General features: G+C 29.2%; 1 protein-coding gene across 1 annotated transcript in view; it reads left to right on the plus strand.

Annotated features, from left to right (window-relative positions):
- LOC119686108 (neurogenic locus protein delta) overlaps positions 1-17,683 on the plus strand; it is a 49,129-nt gene that overhangs the window by 8,466 nt on the left and 22,980 nt on the right. The window contains exons 2-3 of the mRNA XM_038100572.1: positions 4,389-4,700; positions 11,789-11,855. Coding sequence (XP_037956500.1) covers positions 4,389-4,700; positions 11,789-11,855 — 379 coding nt within the window. The remainder of the gene's footprint in view (positions 1-4,388; positions 4,701-11,788; positions 11,856-17,683) is intronic.

The raw sequence follows: 17,683 nt of genomic DNA on the forward strand, positions 1-17,683 counted from the left end.
GTGTGTGTGTTAGCTGTTTGAGCTTTGCGGCTTTTGTATACGCTTGTTTGTAAAATATTTTTATGTGTGTTTGTTGTTATTGCATTACTGCTTCTGCCAGTTATGTTTGCTGTGTGTGCTGCAATAGTTTGCTTGATCGGCCAAGTGCTTTGGCCAGTGTGTTTGAGCCTAGTTGTGAAATTGTGTTATAAAAAATAAAAGATTATAATACAAATAATGAAAGAAGAAGTAAAAGAAAAATTCTTAAAAATGTTAGTATTCCTTATTCTTGCTAATACTGATATTTTTGTATATGAAAAATTAATGATTCATGTTTTTTGTACATAATTTTTTTTTCTATTCAACAGATTGTCTTTGATTAACCTTAACGTTTTGAACATGATTAACTAAAGCGCAAAAGTTTGTAGTTTTAAATGTTCTTTAATGTTCTTTAAATGTAATTCTTACATATTATTCCCGCTGCACATCCCTTTATGTTTTAAAATAATTTCTCGGGTAATACTTTCCATATTCGTGGATCTACAATGATCCAAGTCGATTTAATAAGGTGCCTACTATCAGCCATTATTCAAAAATACTTTTGTTTATATTTGGCGCCGGTTAATTTTTTCTTTTGTATAAAACATAACGATGATATAGAGTGAATCGTTAAAATCATTTAAATCAATTACAAATATAATATATGTATATAATAAATTTCTTTACATTATGTACTGTACAGCGCTTAGTGGTTTTACAAATAATAATAATAACATATAAACATTACTTTATATTCTCTGCTACCTGTCAGCTAGCCCACCTGCTTTGAAATTATATTTTACACATGTATATAATATGTGAAATTCTCCTATTTTTTTATTTTTTTCATTCTCAACATACTCCACTTTTTAAATAATTAAGTAATTAAACACCCTTGCAGCATTCCTACCTGTCACTATTTCTGTTAACACAATGGGCTGTCGCTGCCTTATAAACTTATTATGAACCATTTTCACAGCCCTATTATTCTGCTTCTTCTTCTTTTTGTAGTTTATTACACTCGCAATGGCAGTGGTTCCCTCTGCTATACTTGACTTGAAACTGTCATACCTTGTATGTCGTGTAAACAATTATACTGTCATTTACAAAAAAGAAAAAAAGAAAAAACAACAACAATTACAGCAAAAATGTTTAAATTGTTGAAAATGTTAATTGTTCGGACAGTTATAAATCAGAGCAAAGTGTCTATGTTAGTGCTTTTCGCCGGTCGTGTGAGATTTAATGAGCTTACTGAGTTTTTTGTTATTCAATAAAAAAAAAAACAAAAAAAATTAGTGCACACACGTTGGTCTGTTTATAAACAAAAAATATCTCAAAGTATCTCATAAGTGTTATAATTACCAAAGCGTGTTTTTAGTATTTTTTAATTCATAATTTGAACTTGTGGATTCTGCACTTTCAGAACTGAGAAAATAGACTCTTCAAGTGATACCTTGAATATCACTATTTTATAAATTTTTTCAACAGTTTTGTTGATGTTTTATTAAAATTTATCATATCTTGATCTCAAATTTCTAACTAACTTTGGGTTTCACATTTTTTTGGCTTCAAAGATTTGTATCTTTACAAACGATCATCGGAGTTGATTGGTAAACAAATTTCTATGCATTTTATTTACTTTTTATGTAAATAATTGTTGTTAAATTATTACTTGCCGACGAAAACATTATAAATTTTCTCATATCTTAATTATATTCATATATTTTGCAAAAATAATTTGCTGGGGTTAAACCCCAGATATTTTGGTGAATTTCATCAAATTTAAAAATAAATGTTTAATATAATTTTCAGAATTGCAATAAATCAATTATGATGATATATATGACTTATGATTTGACGAAATGAACGATTGCTTTCGGTAACATCAATTTTTATTGACGTTCTCACACGTGGCTGGACGTACTAAATGGTTATCAAAATGTCTGCTTTCTACATAGCAATGTTATTCTCTAGAAATATCTTTATTCTTTTACGTACGAAATATTTATCATAGAAATGATTGGTATTTGCTGGTAAATTCCCTAATCCTCTGCTGTCGTGGTATCATAATTTTCCTTATGAAAGGCTGTCAATGATATACACCGTGCAGATGAAATCTTTTATGCTTTTAAAATGATTTTGTTTAAGAGTTTTAAACATATTTTTATTTAACGTACTATAACTTATAATTGTTTATTATGACCTGACATCTTGTGAAAATGGGTTATAAATAATTAAATCATTAAACACTTGATCCCTTCTGACGATTATATGAAAACATAAATTTATAATAAATATAGCTACAAACTTTTAATAAATATCAGTAGTTGACGTAATTTTGCAATCCTTGGTAGTTTTACGAGGTCTAAATACTATGTTGTCTAAATCATAGCCATTAAAAAAACTTGAAAATAGCATTTTTCATAATTCCAAGTAATTTACTTAATTAATTGTTTCCACTATTATTTACACAATTTTATTAAATTAGTGTATATTTAGTGTAATATTATGTAAATAATAATTTGCGACAATTTTTTTTAATCGAATTGACTTTAACACTAATTTATTTCAATTTGAAGTTCAATTAACTCAATTTAATAATTATACATGAAGTGTTCAAAAATATATCACTTATTTTATACCAATTAATATTAATATTGATAAACTTGGAACTTATTTTGACCCAAGTAGTTGAAAATTAAACTCTTATTGTCTGTCACTACAATCTGGCCTTATTGCTAAATTTATAAATAATTAGTATGTTTCTTATTATTGTTAAATTGATGTAAGCTTAGCTCAAATTGGCTATTGTCTTCGTTTGCATTTCGTTGCAGTTTTTATTTGAACATAATTTTTTTTAATGTCTTTTCACAAAGTCTAAAGTGCTTACTAAAAGCACTTGTTGAATTCACTAGCACTATTCTTAATAAATATAAATTACATATTTTTCACGTGTTTAAAATTTGTTAATTGTTCTTTAACGATTATAAATATTTCAATGTCGCCTTTTGGCTTCCTTCTAGCAATTTAAAACGCTTTGTTGTTGCTCCACATACAATGATTTTTTTCATCTTGGCAACAAATTATCTGGACCAAGTAGTTTAATTTATGTATGAGCTGCCATAAAGTAAAACAAACTCTTCATTTAACTTAACAAGCGTGAATTTTGTTAAGGTTTATCAATTGAAGCTTTTTCGTACCGCTTTTTTTACTTATTATTATTATTGTTGTATCTTTTTGATACGTTTTGTATATTTTATATTGTATCAGTTATATATAATGCAGGACAACATATTTTTTTTTTTGTTTAGTAGTTTTATATCTTGCCTGTGCATTTGTCATACCTTTTTGTTTGATGTGTCTTACTCTTGTTGTTTTTGTTTTGCATTTTTCTTAAACTTAATCATCGTCATTCATCCTTTTGGTCGCATTTGTTTGGAGTATCTTTTGGTCTACGGTTCTGCATTTGTGCCATACTTTCAACTTGTCGTTATCGTTGTCGTTGTCGTTCTCATTCTCGTCTTCAGCACAGAGTCAGATCGACCACAAACACAGTCAAATACCAGACACCCTGCGAAACGGTTTACTCTACTCTACTCTACTCGTATAATCTTCAAGTCTTCAAGTTTTCAATACTGTAGATGCCGTATGTTTTCCATAGTGCAGGGAAGCATAAAGGCAAATTTTTAATTTTTGCTTTCTGAATTTTGTTGCTATTTTGCTTCTTTTCGCTTTTTGAAGACTCCTTTTTTGTCTTTCACGAATTCCAAATCCCATGGATTTTTGCTGTTGCAGTTTTGGTTAAATGCTTTGCTGAAAGATTTATTGTCATGTTGCAGTAGCTGGAATTTATTAAAATAAAAGGAACTTACAGCTTTGTACTGACTTTAAAGGTTCAGATTGTTTCTTATTTTCGCTGATTTGCTACTTTTTTTGCATCAAAATTGCTGGCGCAGAAAAAACGCGTCAACTTTAATGAATTATTTTTTAATTTGATTGGTTTGCTTCGGTGCATTTTATATTTATTATAATTTTTATTAGGATTTAAAGATGGCTTTGCCAATATTTTTATACATAATACTACTACATAATTCATTTAATAACAAGCTGATGATAATATCTACACATATAAAATTTGATGTGATTTTGTTGTTAAAAATAAATAATAAAATATTAACTACATATGTTAACAATATTATTATTACCAATAACTACTGAGAGCGGTACACCATATATTTGATGTAAGAATATATATAATTGTTTTATTAATCGTAAAAGATACCAATTGATCATGTAGTTACTCCGAATCTTCATATATTTTATATATATTTTTTATATGAGTGTTCTAACTATTTTGTTTTTTTTTTTAGGTTCACAGTTCGGGTCTCTTCGAATTACGACTAAAATATTTCAATAATGAACATGGTCGTGACAGTGAAGGTCATTGCTGTAGCGGTCAATCGGATAGCAGTACGGGTAAATGTATTGGCACTTGTAAGACGCGATTTCGAGTCTGCCTGAAGCATTATCAAGCCAAAATAGATACAACATCCCCATGCACATACGGTGATGTTGTGACCCCTATTTTGGGTGAAAACTCTGTGAATCTCACAAATGCGCAAAGTATACAAAACAAGGACTTCACGAATCCAATACAGTTTGCTTTCAATTTTGCTTGGCCGGTAAGTTTTATACTATTTTTCTATATATATTAAATACATTAATCAATTTTAATCACTTACTTAATTTTTATATATATTTTATATAAAATCACAATACTTATTAAGACTTATTATGAATGAAGGAAGCTAAGAACTCGCTCCAATACTAGACTATTTTCATATATATTTTAATATAAAATCCATTCGACCTAATTATTTTGTTTACTTCTCTACATTATTACATTAGAAAACATATGTTTTTTAATTTTAATTTAAATACAAATCGAATGTAAACTAATTTTAAACATTAACTTAACGTGCTGTTCCGTACCTCAGTCTGTCCTCTATAAAACATAATGCAATTGTCAATAAAAATAAACAAGAAATCACTTTTCAAATAAAATCGAAAGAGAGCAAAAGATAAAATTTTTGTTGCTGTGCTGTTTCCAATGTATCTACATGATTTCAAAATGTATCTGAGTGCTCTTAGACAGACTTTTATGTTTGTTTTGAAAATTATAAATAACTTGTAACTTTAGTTATATTTAGCAGCTTCCCTATACATATGTTTGTATCTCAACTAAGAAACAATCTTAAATGCAATCTTAAAAAAATATTATCCTAAATTTAACTCTATAATTTTTTGGAATTAAGTAGAATTTATTAAGTAATAAAGTAATAGTAAGGCGAGATAATATTCTATGCATTTAGTTAAATGTACTATATTTTCTTTCTTGTTTTTCTCTTATAGTAATTTCTTTAAAAATTTATCTTATTTTTTCCATCGCAGTTGCTGTATATTATATATATAAATAACTTCTTCACTTCACTGGCTGTGTCCTTGCAACTTAAAAAAGCATACGTTACACATTCCACACTCAAACAGTTGAAATTGTGAACATGTGATATTTTTCTTACAGTTGTTCGAGGGGTGGGTTTAAATAAAGTCGATTTAGTTCGAAAGTTCGTTTTTCCATTTATCCATGAGGCCAAACATCTGTCAGCTATTAAAATGCGCTAAAAACGCATAACGCGTGCGCCTTGTCTCTGGTTTTGCGCTGTATTTCATAGTACTCGCTCTCCCCTTTTTTGAAAAGTCTGCCTGACTTGTGTAAATATTGGTGTACACTGATAATGTATAAATTTCATCCCTAGAATTTGTCGTTATCGGTACCAACATTATCGTTAAATGTCGTTACTTTTTGCTTTTCATTTTCATGAAAGCACACACTCTTGAAAACTTGTTTAGATTTTGCTTTGAATACTCTTAAACTAACAATTCTCGGATGGTTTGAATATGATTTCTTGGAGATAACGTTTTTGCACATTGCACAGTCGCAACTTTCGCAGTATCAATGAATTTTGCATTCGTTTTTCAGGGTGCTTTAAGTTGTTAATAAAATAGTATTTCTCTTATAAAACAAATATTAAAATTATTTGATTTTTTAATAAAAAATATGAATTTATTTTCAAAACGTTTGTAAATTTAGAAATTGATATTTAAGACTCTCTATATTATATATATTTTTTCAGTGCATCATAGAATGCTATAATACACATAGCATACATGATCCATCATCTCCAAAACTTTGCACTGGAGAAAGTTCATTGGTATTAGACGGTTAGTCATTTTGCTGAAGTATAGAATATTTTAATATAGATACAGAAAAATATAATAGCAATAGCTGTACTTATTGATAAAGACTAGAATTAGACGATACTAAAATTTACTTCGCAACTTGTAAAGACCTAAATTCTAATCAGTTAAAATATAGGTACATTTAAAAATGAGTACATAAATCAATGAGAACACTCATACAATTTGAAAACTCTATTTAACCGATGTTACTAACTAACCATACTAAGATTATTTTTATAAATTTCCCTCTAAAAAATTCTCCATTCTCCATTTTTACCATTCTGCCAAGCCGTGCGCAACACCCTTTTCGCGCACGCATCCGCTGTTTTTCCTTCATTTCAGATGTCACCTTAAAGATATTTTTTTGTTGCTGCGCCTTGGCACTGCACTGCATTTCTGCCTCGCCCCTTTTTCTCAATAAATTGAGTAAACCGAGCGCACGTGTTTTAAGTAATTTTTTAATAAATCTTTGAAATTATTGTATTTATTCCTGCAGTAGCAACAACTGCGAAGGCATGTTGCCTATGCCTGTCGTCTCGAAATGTTCTGCTTCAGTACGATCGCTTACAGTGATCGTACAGTCAACTGTCTATTTTTTATTTTGTATAATAAAATTTTCGACAAGGTAAATAAGTAAGAGAAGTGTTTGCATGCATGCATTACTTAATGATTATTTTATTATTTTACCACTATTACTACCAATATTTCTCTGATATTACTCTGAGCAGTTGTTGCTACCATTTTTTATTTGCCATCAAACGCGGTCAAGCCTAACATAAATACATAGTCATGATACATACAGACCTTATATTATTTTTCTGTATTCTTTTTTTTATAATTTTTTTGAACAATTTCTTTCATACTTGCCTTGTTTTCTTATAATGTGTAACGTATTTCTTATTGTTGGTCCGTTGCACAGAAAATAATGGCAATCATTTTCAAATATTGTTCTTCCTTTAATTAAACTTCTTTTTACCAGCGCACTGAACTTTAACATTTTCATGAAAGTCGAGCTGGCAGCGATGCGAGTAGCAACGACTAGGCTGCATTCTTAATCGTTTGAGGGTTGCAGTTTATAGTTCAACTTGTGCTATAGTCACTGCCATTAATATTTTTTCCAATTACTGCACGCATGTGCACATAGTCAGCACCATTACCGCCATCGCCATAGCCATCACCATAGCCATCACCATAGCCATCACCATCATCTGAACTGCACTGCCAGCACTGACAGTTCCAGCATTAAGCATGCTTCAGCAGCAGTTTGCGTAATTCTGTCATAATTTCCCCCGGAACGGTGCAATTTAGCTATTTGTATCTGTAACTGTTGAAACACTAAATTATCACAATGGCACGTGAAGTGTTCTCTTCAATTGAAATTACTTTAGGGGTGACAACAATAGAAGTCTTGTAAAGAGTCTATAACAAAAAGAATTTAAATTATAAGCATGCTTTCTTTCCGCAGAAGATTTGTTAGTTCTATTAATTTACATCGAATTCTACTGGTAACTATTATGAACTTTATAATTAAGTAAACTGTTTATCTTTAGAATTTCTGTAAGATTCATTTAAAACACCTAATATAAATCAAACAATATACCCTATTCACCAGAATAGTAATATGCGGCCTTATTTTCAACATTAATAATACCTTTAAATAATATAAGTTTACTACCATTGTTTATAATATAACTAATTTTTAAAATTATTCAGTCTTTAAACCGACTTAAATAGTCTTGAAGAGGTTTTTGACTGCCACTCATTTCCAAAGACATATAAGTAAATATATTGTATATATAATTACAAAATTATTTTATTTCTAAAACGATTACTTAAAACCAGAAGTAGTTGCGTTTAACTTCTGGGAAGATGTTTACATTTTCCGCTTATTTAAAGCAATAATCAGAAAGAACTATTTTTAGAAAGGATCTCTAACTCCTACTATATAATTTATTTCATATGATTTATAGTTTATCTATTAAATAAAAAAGATAAGAATAACGAGTCCCAAAATTGGGATTCACTTAAATGCTTGGATCATAGATAACTTGTTAAATGAATTTATTTAATTAATAAACGAAATATTAAATATTTATATATATGTATTGCAAATATTTTCTTTATAAGTCTTTCCTCTTCACTTTTAAAGCATTTTCAAGTTCAATAGAACTAAAAATTCTAGGTCAACATCTACGCCTGCACAGTTTTTACTTTTTAATTGGATTTTGTGCCAGGAAGCTGACAGTTTTATATTAGCAACGATTTTTCTTTAAAGTCGAAAGACACACTCAAGAACCACTCTTTCTAATTAAAAAGCTAAAAATCACACTATATATATTTGTAGTTGCGATTGGTATAAATATCCATATAGCGCTATTGTCTCTCTGGGTTTGTGTTTCTGTGTATGTCAATGCTGGAGCACTGGAGTACTTTGTTGTCTATAAGTACAATAATATATATATAACTTGGTACAAAAATAAACGTCAGCCAGCGCAACACTGTTGTATCACCGACACTTAACTTTAAAGTGGTACAATGAAAAGTATCTATACTGTTGTTGTTGTTGTTGTCGTTGTTGTTGTTACTTGAAATTGAACTTTAGTCTGCACCAGAAATTTGTTTTGTTGCTGTTGCTATAGCTATTCCTAACCACGTCAGTTGTAATGTGCCACTCCAGTTGCTGCTGCTTCTACTGCTGCTTCTGCTGCTGAGGATGATACTGATGCTGATGCATCTTTGTGTTTTGTTTTTGGTGGATTGTTTCCGTTGATATTTCGCTTTTGATATAAAGTTTTTAAACACGCGATCAACATATTTATTTTAGGATGTATCTTTTTGTCCCATAATTTTTTTGTTTTTGTTTTAATTTGTTAGTTGTTTTATTTTTCAAAAATTTCTCGCTATTTTAAGCAATGAATCTCTTTTACTTTTTAAAGAAAATATTTTCAACGAAAATTATTAATTATTTTTGTTCCTCATTTAAGTCGCTTTATATTTAGCTAGTTTTTCGTATAATGTTCATTTTATATCGCGAGAGGTCGCGCCTGTGTCTTAAGTACATTTCAATAAATTTGGTTGAAAAGCTCTTAATATATGAATTCACTGTGACTACTATTATACCTGACTGCTCCTTTCCACCAATGCTACCAATTCCTGTTTTTGCAATTATACCATTGCTATATTTGCACGTTTGTCGTCTGGTTTATTTCCTGTCGTGCCCAACAATTTTGATTTTTGCAATTTTCCCGGTACTCAATTGCATTGAAAACTGATTTTTCTAGTCTTCTTCTCTTCTATATATTTTAATATAAATTTTTTTCTAACCAAAAATGCACATTTTTGCATAATCGTTGCGCCTGCGCTGTATGTGCATTCATTCACTGCATGCTGCAATGCAGCAATACTTGTATTCTTAAAAGCATTTTTTACAAATTATTTCGAGCATTTCAATGCCTTTGCGCTTGAATGCATCCTGCAGTTTTTTTCGTTTTCAATTTATTTTAATTTGTTTTATATTTATTATCCGTGCCTCTAAAAGTCCATTCACAACTAAATGCCTCAATTGCAATAAAGCATTAAATTATTAACTACAACATATATTTCTTTAAATAATTAAGCAATCATCATATCGAATTAATAAATAGCCCAAATTTGTTACAAAATATTTATTTAATCTATTCAAAAACATAACTTAAAATATTGAAAACAATCACACCTACGTAAAAGCGAAAGCTCTGACTCTTTAAACTTATCCAAGGTATCCAACTTATCAACTTTCAACTGCTAATAAAAGTAGTAAACTAGTAACTCACTCCTCTGCTTATTAGCATTTCTAAACACCCTTCACACAAAAATTGTGAAAATGCTGAAAATGTGATTATTTTGTTGTACTGCTTGTAACACAATGTGGGAGAAATCTTCAGATGTATTCTTCATTAGTTTAACATCGGTTAACGAAACGATCTGTATTTCGGATGACTATATCCCATAATTACCATATAAACTTAACAATCAGAACTGGTTTCTCTGCATTATCCTTCAAAGTATTTGGTTTAATTTTCAAATTAGGTCCAAATACCAGATCTATATCCATTAGTTGAAATTTTGATATAAATACCACATAAGTTCTTGATTCTGATATGTATTCTTGTAAGAAAAACTTGCTCATTTATTTTTATAATCTCATCCAATTTATTTGTTAAGCTAAAACCAATTATATATCGATCGTATACGATTTTCACGTAAACATGTTATCTAATTTAATGTTTCTGACCTTTGTGTGAATGGTGTTCAAACTATATCACAGCCAAAGTCAGCTTTCTTTCTTCCTTTTTTGTTGTTGTTTTTTTTTTGTTTGAGCATCTCTCACTGTTCGTTGCTGCTGTTTTTAAACGAAATGTCGTTGCAACTTAACTTCCAACTGCAAATGCTTTTATTAATATTTCTTAACAAACACCTAACAATAAAATAAAATAAATTTTTTTATGGATCTATAAACAAAGTATAATTTCACAAATCTTGATTATTGTCGAAATCAAGTATGAAATTGGGCCGCTGCCTTTAAAACGCATGCGCGCATTTTTAATCTTGACTTGTACGCTCTGCTTTTTTCTCACAAACTTTAAGCGTTTTCATTTACATTTATCTTTAGTAGTTTTAGATGCTGTTGTATTATTCCATATATACTATTACCATTACGTATAGTTTTTGAATGAAATACATTAGTTTTCACACCAATTCACATTTGTATATGCAACTAAGTGCAGTGGGCGTAGATGGTTTCGTTTATGGTTTAGTTAAAAACTTAAATAAAAGTTTTTGTTGATCTTTCTCTAAGGCGTAGTTTTAGTGTTTTCACATGTTTATTTGTTAACAAAGTTAACAAACATATATCGGCTACTTCCGGAGTTTTGTATAAGACTTGAGACCATTTAATTTTAATTTTATCACTGCATACAAATTGCTTAATTGCTTAATAAGAGTTAATCGCTTTGTAGTTAGTATCTTTCGTTTTTGTTTAAAAATTTTAAGATCGAATAATACTACTTCATAAAAAATACTGCTTGGGATCCTATAAATTTATAATGGTATTAAAAGGACACTCTTAAATCACAAGAAATTATTTTAACTGAACAAGCTTTCTATAAAGTTTCAATAAAACTATATGTATTGTACAGCACTTATTGTATATTCTTAGGTCGTGTGCGAGTTAGGCTAAGTTGATGCTAAACCAAATGGGAAATTTTTTGGGATTTTTTGCACTGCACACATTTAGCCATTTATCAACACGTATCGACACATCACTACATTATCAGCACAACTTAGAATTTCCCTCATTTAGAACGCAACTTAGCCTAACTCGCACACGACCTTAATAAAAAAACATATATTTTAATGTAAATTATTTAATTAAAATACTTATTTGTTCTTATATTTGTATGTAAAATATAAAACCTCTTCTCTTTTCCAGGGCACGTTTACATTGATCGTTGAAGCATGGCACGATACAAACAACAGCGCCAACGCACGTACCAATAGTAAGTTACTTTCTATTCATTTTTCAAAATATGTGACATTTATTTAAGTAACCACATAATTACTTCCTTAAAGTAATTATTTTATAATGTTCAGGTTTAATACAGTTTATGTATATCCTGTTTATTGTTACCAAAATTTGACATTAAAATGATCTTGGGTTGTGTAAATTGTTAGACATGATCACTTGTCCTGTTAAATAAGTAAAAAATGCTGTTATTTGATACTTTTTACTCATACATCAATTGATATATGTACTTGCTATCCTACCCTAACATATACGATATATCTAAATATTTTTTTTCAGAATTTTCTAAAAATTAAATGTTGACATAATACCTACTTTTTGCCCCTGCTCAACGTATTTAGTTATTTACTTTTTACTCCTTTTTTGCAAAGATTTCCGGCACATTGAGTGGTTTTAAATAACAAACCAAAACTTCGCCAGGCTTATCCCTTGAAGTGAAGCGAATTCCAGATATTTGCTGCCAAAGAATTCACTTTTGCATATACTTTAGTACTTATGTGATGAGCAATGAATAAAACGGAAGTGTTTGTTCATTATTGTTTTCTTTTTTACCCATATAATATAACATATATCTTATAATAGTTGAATTAATATATTCAACTTAAAAAACTCTGACCTACACATATACATATATAGTATTTGCGATTTTAACAAATTGTAACTAAAAGTAAAATAGGTAGCAGTCTTACAAAAACGAGTACCCCAAAGATTTCTAATTATAATAATATTAATTAATTGTAAAATTCCACGTTCTCTGATTTACTGAGAGTATTATTTCTGGTGGCTTATGCGCTGATTGGATTTCGTGAATTTACAGAAGGCATATTGCAAATGTGAAATATTGTATATTTGTATAGGATATTTTGCTTTTTCTTTTTTAAATTTTAAAAATATTTTAAATACCATTTAATCAAGACACTCATGTTTATGGTTGCCGCTGTAAGATGGCAATATAACATAACCACAACAGCAGCCCCAAAAATGCCAGCAACTTCCATTGCAAAAGAGCAGAACACCAACCATAAAGTTGATCCAATGAGTTAAAATTAAAAGATAAGCATTTAACAACCACATCAACAAAAACAGCTACAACAACAACAACAGCAACACAAATAAAAATATGTATATAATGTAGATACTTATAACAGCAATAAGGATTTAAACAACAGCAACTAACAACTTTGGCATTGGTTAAGATTAATTGGTAGGTAGGTTTAGGTGAAAAAGTTAAGGTGCGCATAATAATACATATATGAAGTAAAGTTAAACGGGCTTATGAGGATGAGTTAAAAGATTTTTTATATCTCCAAAAAAAAAAAAAAAAAAACAGAATACAAAAAAAAATAATAACAATTCGTGTTGTGGCTTTGTTGATGTTGCAGTGTTGCAGTGTTGCAGACAACTAACTCGTTCCCGGCAAGGTAAAAAGGAAAATCAACTTACAAGGCAAGTCCTAAAGGCATTGAAGAAATTGGCTAAAAGGTCGAACACACTAAAATCAAAAATCAGCAGCAACGAACACTTGAACTGGCCCGGGCCGGTACTGCGCGGTGCGCAGTGCGAAGTGCATGTATTCCTATTTGAACATTTGTTGGAATTTTCAATGTTTGTAAGTAATTTATGTTAAATGGAAAATTCAAAAACTTGTTGCCTGACAGACAGACATTTTTTGTTGGCAGAAGCATTGGACAAGCGTAAACTTGCTACGCAGGTTGACACTAAACACACTCTGAGTGCAAAATATGCGGGAGATGCATTGCAAGAATCACAATATGCACCGCAAAAATATTAATAAAACAAAAATACTAACGATTTAAGTAATAAAATTAATAAATTAATCCTTGACAAAGTTGAGCGTGGCAACAATGATAAAAAAACGAGAACAATTTTAATATTGCTGTATTACAATTTCAGATAAAATCTGAAGAAAAAAATTATACACCGTAAAGAGACTGTGGCGGTTGTATGCTGTTGTATCGTAACACCACATCGTCAATAAAATTGGTTATGGACAAGATTAAAATTATAGGATATTAAAGTATTACTTGAATCACATAATCACGACAGGATATTACCCTGTGGTTGGAATCGAAACTTAGTTACAATACTCAGCAGGATACGAATAAATAATGCAATACTTAAGCTTAAGGCAGCAGCACGTCAAGAAATTTTAATCATAATTAAAATTATATTAATACGTAGGTATATATAGTTCAGAACAGCTAGCTTTCTATGAATAAACGTATGTATGAATACTGTGTATTCAGACCAGTAATATTCTTAAATATCAAAATATTATTAAACCTTAATAAAATTTCATAATATAAACTATTAAGGCCTTAATAATATGAATTGTTAAGGTCTACCTTTACATTAAATCTAATAGTATTAATATGTAATTATCAAAATAATTAGAAAAATGCATTCGTGATATCAGAATTGGACATTATTTAAGCTCAAATAACCTAACCTAACCTAGAATGTAGAGGTATAGTATTCCATAAGAGAAAGAGGAATAAAATATTGTGATATCTGAAATTAAATTTCGTTTTCTGAAATAACAGATATTAGTTGCAAAAACCCCAAAAATATTCGAACTCCAAAACGACATTAGCACTACAGTTCTGTAATCTTATTAATTTGAAATACTTCGTTTATTCAGTTCTACTTGGAAGCTCGAAAAGATCAATCACCCAATACATACAGGTATTAAGTTTCTCAATAACGCAATAGTCTCTAGTGAAATTTCACTGGCTCTTACTCTGTTAACATATTTAATTTCTACAATATAATGTCTTCAAATAATTTAACATTATAAAATACTAAAACCATTTTTCGAATTCAAATACGAATTTGAATACAAATTATGAATCAAAACTAAAAATATTTGTCACACACCATATAATTATTAAGACGACTTCCTATAAACCAGTTACAGCTATAGTTATATAGAACAATAAAACTACTGCTCCCCATGTATATTCACGGACCATAACTAAATACTATAAGAATTGCAATTCACTAACAAGTGGTGTATCTGTTTGTATTGAAGTTGAAGTAAATTTTCAATAATTGACACGCAAGTTGTTTTATTATTGCGCATACCTTATTCAAGTATCTTTTTTGATGCACCTACTTCAGTAATACTGCTTAGCTCGAAAGAAAAAACTAAAATCCATAACAACAATTCGCCAAAAAAAAAAAATGCAGGAAACTAAGAACCAATATTACACTTGGCAGTTGACATGTTATAGAAGAAGGAGGTTCGTCGGTCAGATGCATCATCTTGTAAATACAGCAACAATGTAAGGTCTTGAAATAACACAAGGTAGAAAAAAGTCAAAATAATGTTTTTTTAAGATGAATTACATTGGGACAACAACATTGGCAACACGATCGTCGATTTCTAAGCGATAAAAAAGTAGCAACGTTTAAGGACAAGCCAGCAAAGAATCGCTGTTGAAACTCTTGGAAGGTTTGGCGGAGCTGGTGAGGATTGCAGGGAAAAATGCGTGTAGCACAAAATAAAATTCGTGATTTGTCGGTCGTTTTTAAAGGGCAGCAGATAAATATAACAATATAAAAAAATAAATTAAAATGGTTTATTCAATGAGGAAAAATATTGCAGGCTCAATAAAAGCTTTAAGTTCCTTTAACCGATGTATTAAATACACAAATAAAAAAGGTTTACTTTAAAAATAATGATAATTAATTATAAAATAATCAAAAACTTAATGAATTATAATAAATCAAAATGTAAAGTTTATCATAATAATATCATTATTTTTAAGAAAAAAATATTTATAATTTCAACATAAAAAATAGTCAGCTTTTATTTTTTGGCAAAAACAAAATGATGAAAATCATAATAATAAAAAAAAGATCACATATATGTTATGATTTCAGTAAAAAAAGGTTGTTTAGTATCAGAAACAATGGATCAAACAATTTCCTGTTATGACGCCAATGGAGTATTTGACGCTTTTTCGATGATCAGTCAAGCCATTAGTTTAGGGATGGATAAATTTGCATTTTCTGAGTTATTAATATAACTTTTATGATTGATAATATGGCACGTATACATGTCTTCACTATTTAAGAAATACTGAATCTAAACCAATTCATAAATATGCATAAGACAAGCATTGACTGATCTCTGAGACTCGCATCACTAATACATACAAAAAAAAGAATTATAGAGAACAATAATTTGTGTACATATACGTTATTATGTGGATATATTAAGAGTTAATGGCAATCAGTACCTTTACTTTATTTTGTAGATCGACCTATTAGTGTCTATTATAAATATATCGAATTGTAAAAGTTGCTAGATTTGAACAAAACTTCAGCTAATTCAGATGTTGAAATGGAATGATTTTCTATTTTTTGAAAGAGTCGGATGTAGGCCGTGGATGATACTATTTAGTTAGTGCATTAAGTCCTTGATACTGACATAAAGTAATAATGTGTTTCTGAACTATGCATATTAAAATCATGTTTTTACAACCTGAATGTTTTCTACGAAATCTAATAACTCTTTTAATTTAATTTTTTTTTGAAGTGCCCATTATTACTTTTATGTTGGCAATACTGTATTTAACGTTTATCAATTTACAACACGTAAACAACATTTCACTTCATTTGTTTGTCAATTTAATATAAATTTTTTTAGACAGAGGAAAAACTACTTTTCCTCGTCATGAATGCCAAGAAAAATGCGTAAAATTTACGCATATTTAATATTTTATTTATTTTTATATTGATTTTTATTTTATTTTTTTTTTAATTTTAATTAAAAAAGTGCAGCAAACTGAAATGCAACATGCAAATTCCTACACAAATGCGGTTTACAAATTATAAAATGTGCGTCTAATAACCTGTCAGGCCACAAATCCGACTTTTTAGTTGGCATATCTTTAGCAATTTGACTCTCGAAGCAGTGTACACAGTTTTTGCGATGTTTTGCAGTTTAGCAGTTTTTATTTTTATTTTTATTGTGTTTAATCCGTGGCTTACAGAAACTTAAGTTCAATATTCAATATAAACTCAATTGAGTACCACAAAATGTACACAGCTGTAAGAGCAAATGCTGTACGAGCCGAGCGAAGTCAGCTATCTCATTTGGAAGGTGCCACGCAAAAATGCCAAAACATTGGAATGTGTTTAGCTTTAGCTTTAGCTTTACCGTTTTCATTTTATTTCATTTTAAATTTTGGCCTTTAGTAACTCTAAAAATTGAATTTTTTCTGACTTAAACTATCTGAACTGCTGGATTTGTTTGATGTTTAACAGGTGTTTACTTGAAAGTTTTGAGAACAACTGGCTTATTTTTGCATTCATTTCTATAAGATTGTCTAAATTTTAACTTAATTAATTAAACAACTTTTATTTATTATTTATTATATACATTTTTTTTTATCTACTTTTATATATATTAATTTTTATTATAATCTTGTTATGACCAATGCTTTTTTGGGTTTTTCTTTACATAATTTAAAATTTCAAAAGAATTTGATTAATTAATAAATTACAAATATTATGTATATTATATATGTAATTTTAACATTATTACATAACACCCTAAGCATAAGTTTACTGTGGAATAATAGGGAGGTGAAAAGTCAACTAATTACGTATATTGAACGACATACCAAAATACATGATCGACGACCTGAAAACAAATAATAGTAGACAAAAATACATATTGCTACTTGAAGTTTCAATATTGTATTTAGATATGAATTTAGATATGAAATATAATTCCTTCCTCTTGGATTACTACTGCCGATTCAAGTCTTT

This window comes from Teleopsis dalmanni, chromosome 2 (assembly GCF_002237135.1).
Source record: "Teleopsis dalmanni isolate 2A chromosome 2, ASM223713v2, whole genome shotgun sequence".
Lineage (NCBI taxonomy): Eukaryota > Metazoa > Arthropoda > Insecta > Diptera > Diopsidae > Teleopsis > Teleopsis dalmanni.